This window comes from Felis catus, chromosome F1 (genome assembly GCF_018350175.1).
Source record: "Felis catus isolate Fca126 chromosome F1, F.catus_Fca126_mat1.0, whole genome shotgun sequence".
In the NCBI taxonomy this organism is placed as follows: domain Eukaryota; kingdom Metazoa; phylum Chordata; class Mammalia; order Carnivora; family Felidae; genus Felis; species Felis catus.
Window position 1 is genome coordinate 65,661,314 of NC_058384.1, and position 4,985 is coordinate 65,666,298.

Sequence of the window (4,985 nt, forward strand, 5' to 3'; positions counted from 1 at the left end):
CATTTGATACAACTTGATTTGGGGACAACTTCAGACATAGTCGAGGGTAGAGTGGGGTATAATATTCTCACGCCCCTAAACACACATACACACATTCAGAATATGCCAGGAGTAGAGGGAGATTCTGAAATTCACACTCTACTACTGATGATTCACCAAGTAGGCGTTTAAATCACAAGTAAGGTAATATTAAGTAAGAAAGGCTGTCTTGGAGTATGTATTACTGAGTCTTTGCATTTTCAAAATGCTTCTGAATTGAATGATGGATTGGAACACCACCCCCTGGCTGTTTAGGAGGGGATATGGCATATGGTGTGGAATCAGACCGTCCCGCAATTCGTATGTCAAAGAGCTTCAATTTTGCCCCATGGGTCCCAGGTACTAACAACAATCGCTTTGCCAATATTGTCTCCTCTCACCCACTTTGGGGTACTTAGGCAATCTTCTGGTTCCACTATCCATCTAATTGCTCTACTGACAGGGTTCCCGTGGAGACTCTAGAGAATTTGGAAACGTCAGTGTGTACAGTGTTCTACTGAGGCAGGAAATCTTCACAATCGCTCATGATAACGGAAGGGCGTTTGGCACCTAGCATTTCTGAGAGGGGAGACGGTCTTCTGAGATAATCTTGAGTTTTCTCAAGGCTCTTTCAGGGCAAAGTGGAACAACAATCTGCAAGTGTGGGTGGGCATCCCAAGGAGTTTCATGCTCCATTTGGATGCTGAGGAGACTTGCCTAAAAGGCCTCAGAAGGAAGTCCGAGGGTGATTCAGAATACAGCCTTAGGCAGGAAGGCAAAATAATGCTCTCGTCTTCTTTTGGGGATATAATTACTCACTTACGGAAGGTGAGGTGTGGACACGGGGGTGGGGGGGTGGAACATGAAACAGGAAAGGAGAAAGGATGGAGGGAAGGATGAGTCACATGTCAGGGGAGACTGAGGAAGAAGGAAGTCATGTCAGGTCAAAGAGGACTAAAGAATCCAAGAGATCCCAAAGCGAGAGGCCACATGGCTGCATATTTCATTGTGAAGTGTTATAATTTTACCATTATGTTTATTTTTATATTTATGCATATTGATTTATATGTTAACACTATTGACTTATAGTTCAGAACTTCTTCAAAAATAATAATAAAGATTCAGCCCATTTTCCCACTGCTTCTTCTGTCTGTTGGTGACCAGCTTGACTCTGCTGACGGAATGCTTAATCTTCGCCTCCACCTTATCTACTTAAGACTGGAAAGACTTGTTATCTCCAGGCTCAACATTCTGCCCGATGCCGAATAACAAGGTAAACAGAAACTGTTTTAGATTCAGCCTCTTTGCCATCACTAACCTATCCGTGCACCTGTATTGGGAAACATTACCTTCTTCAAATGCTCCATATTAGCACACGGAGACATACAGAGATCTATGACTCATAGCCTTTTTAGGGAAGGAGAAAAAAAGATAAATTGTAAGAATGTACAATTCAGTCAAAACATTGGCTTCTCGCTACAAATATGCCCCTTCATAGACACAGCTCTCTTCTTACTAAATAGAGGGAAATAATCTCAGCTGCCATACACATTCCACAGCTGTCCTACACACTTCTCATCTACGTGGTCATGCATAAAGCCAACCAACATTAGAAGGAAACTAGCAAAATGTAGAGCCCATCAATGCTAGCTATTAAATATATTGACATGTGGCAGAGGAAACACGATGGATCAACATAGTACAAGGCTGAGGGAATGTGTCAAATGCACGGAAAAGCAGCAGATTGTAGATTTCAGAGGAGGATGAGATTAAAAGAGATGCAGAATATCAAAGAATCTGTAGAATTCTGGGGCTGACCTTTTTGGGAATCTGAGCATGGCCCTGAAGGAATGGGAAAATCTCAGCTGCACCTGCACCGAATTTGGATAAAAAGTCTGTTTATCGGTACCATCCACATACTCTAATGAATCAGTATTAATCCGAAGGGTCCTGGAGTATCCGATCTTCCCTCTCCTCAGAGTACAGCGAAGGGAGCATGTTTTTATTTCTTTCATATATGGGACCTAAATGTCTCCTCCAAGAAGAGTTCATGACTTTGGGCATCCTTACGATTATAAGCCATTGTCTACATTTGGTCCCCAATTACTAACAAATCAACTATGAATCTTCACCCATTGGATATTTACAGACAATATTTGTGTGGAAGCTGCTTTGTCAGACCCTGACTCTGTCTGTCTATTAGCTACTTGGTAATGGTTTTATGTTCAGAGTCTGATCCAAATCTGGCTGACCTCAGACACCTGAATTTCCTTTATCTAGACATTAATTACAGTATTTTTCCTCTTATGATATTACCAGCCAATAAACTCTGCTAAAACAATAAGCCACAAAGAGTCTTCTGTCACCCACCAAGCGATCAGAAATTGGACCCTTAATAAAGGTATACCAAATGAATTAAAAATTAGAAAATCACATAAGCTACTTACACATGGTGTTTTGCCACACAAATTGAAGAATCAACTGGTCATTGTAACTCCCTGATCATCTGTCTTATTCACACCACAACCTTCAAAGAATAATGGAGAGTTGAATATTTACTTGTTGTTTCTTTCACATTTCAGACATGCCACAATGAAGGCCAACCAGACAGTCCTGAAAGAATTCATTCTTGTGGGCTTCTCCTCGTACCCACACGTGCGGACATTCCTCTTCGTGCTCTTTTTTGGCCTCTACCTTCTCACCCTCACGGGTAACCTGGCCATCCTGGGTCTGACTTGGGCGGACAGATCTCTCCACACCCCTATGTACCTCTTCCTCCGTGCCCTCTCTTTCTCCGAGACCTGCTACACGCTGACCATCATCCCCAAGATGCTGGCAGACCTGCTCACTGAGAAGAGAAGCATTTCAGTCCCGGGGTGTGGCTTGCAGATGTATTTCTTCCTGGGACTTGGTGGCACTCACTGCATCATCCTCACGCTGATGGGATATGATCGCTTTTTGGCCATCTGCCACCCTCTCCGATACCCACTGCTGATGACCAATGTGGTGTGTGGGCAGCTGGTGGTCTCTGCTTGGGCCGGAGGCTTCCTTATCTCTGTGACAGAGACTGCACTGATATTCGGGGGCTCCTTCTGCACCCCCAACCTCATCCACCATTTCTTCTGCCACATGCGGGCCGTGGTGAGGCTGTCCTGTCTAGACAGCGACCTCACCGAACTCCTTGTAACAATGATCTCGGTGTCAGGCTTGACGGGCACCTTCCTGCTCATCGTCACCACTTACGTTTTCATTCTGTCCACTGTCTTCAGGATCCCTTCAGCCGAGGGCAAGCAGAAGGCCTTTTCTACCTGCGCCTCTCACCTCACTGTGGTCATCGTCCACTTTGGCTTCGCGGCTATTGTCTATCTGAAGCCAGAAGGCTCGGGAGGAGATGACACACTCATCGCTGTCCCTTACACCGTCATCACCCCTTTCCTCAGCCCCCTCATTTTCAGCCTCAGGAATAGAGACATGAAGAATGCGTTCAGAAAGCTGCTGGCAAAGAGGAGTTTCTGGAATACGTAATCCCGGATTGTAGGTGCATGGTTGTCTGTTCCCTGATGTCAGCAGGCATTTATCGTGTCACATCAGAAGTCTGTGGCGTTTGCCCTTTTTCAGTAGTTGGCATTTATGAAATCCAGGGACAGTCTGGGTAAACAGTCACAAACATTTGCTTAGTTATTTAAGAGCGTTGTTCGACTGCCCCCACCTCTACTAGCGCTGGCTGTTCCTGAAGATACTACATTTCTGCCAGTCCGCTCTGGGTATCCTGTATTACTGAAGGCGGGTAAAGCAAGATTGTGGAAGGCAAAAACTATCCCTGTGACCACACTAAGAGATGCTTAAAAAATATCTAAAGATACAATGGTTGAGGAGTTTTCTAGGCTGTGTTGCAAGACGATGGGCTGTGCCTCCCAGGAGATTGACCATTTCTCATAGGTGAACCCTGTGTAGAAATCATCAACAGCCTATTGTGCATACATGGATTGGTTTGTATATTTGATAAGTCCTATGCCATAATGATTACTGAAGGTTTGTAAGAACACGGTTCATGACTGTGTACTTCAAGTAACGGTCAGGGGCTCACTCTGAGTACAGAATATCTTGGAACATTGATCCAGTGAGCAAACAGGGCAGGAGAGCCTGTGTGACCAATCTCTGGTAGGTCCATGGATGAGCTCAGGAACTAATCCCCACTTTTTTTAAAAGGAAGCTATGCAATAACTAATATTTTTTAAAAACCACGCAACATGATATTGAATGATTTGACAATGAAAGGTATTGTGGAACAATTTTGGCAGAGATATGATTTGCAAAGAAGGAAAGCAGATAAACACCGCATCCAATCTCGGGAATTTTCTGACTTCTGTCCTCAGTTCTGTTGTTAATCCAATTCGTGCTCTCTCAGGTTGGACACAACATTTGTATTCGGGTGTTGGGGACATCAAGTATATGAAAAGTGTGGGGACAATGTCTGTTTTCCATCATTTACAGGGAAGTTATTAAGCTAAATGACACAATGGATGAAAAATATTATGCATACACTGGTTCCAGTGACCTCTTGCCATGGCTCTGTTTTCCTCTCTGGGACCATCTTGTGCCTCACATACAGGCAGAGTATGTCCCCTCTTCAGTCTGTGCTCCCTGACTCCATGACAATGTTTCTTGAACTTTGGTTCCACCCCTGAGAAGTGACTATCCAATCTAGGGAAGCCAAAAAGCCTTGTAAATGGATGCCAACAATTTACCCACTCGTGGTGGTCATAGAGAATATGATGAAGTATAGGCTAACATTCCTGAACTTGAATTTGGACCAATTAACTTGCATCTACATGATATGGTGATTGTGGAGGCATTGCTAGTTGCCTAATTCATATTCACTGTTGAGATAGGAATAAGTACCTGAAGGAGAACTGGAAAATACCTACAGGTGTAAAAGTCAAGCAACACACTTTCTAAGTAAGTCA

At 44.0% G+C, this 4,985-nt stretch overlaps 1 protein-coding gene across 1 annotated transcript; it reads left to right on the forward strand.

Annotated features, from left to right (window-relative positions):
* The first annotated feature begins 2,610 nt into the window (after positions 1-2,610).
* LOC101097542 (olfactory receptor 10X1-like) lies at positions 2,611-3,543 on the forward strand. The gene has a single exon (XM_045048640.1). It carries the CDS (start codon positions 2,611-2,613, stop codon positions 3,541-3,543), a length of 933 nt encoding a protein of 310 aa, XP_044904575.1.
* Positions 3,544-4,985: the final 1,442 nt, after the last annotated feature.

Coding starts and splice junctions, on each gene's coding strand:
- LOC101097542 (XM_045048640.1), top strand. CDS start 2,611: ATGAAGGCCAACCAGACAGTCCTGAAAGAATTCATTCTTGTGGGCTTC.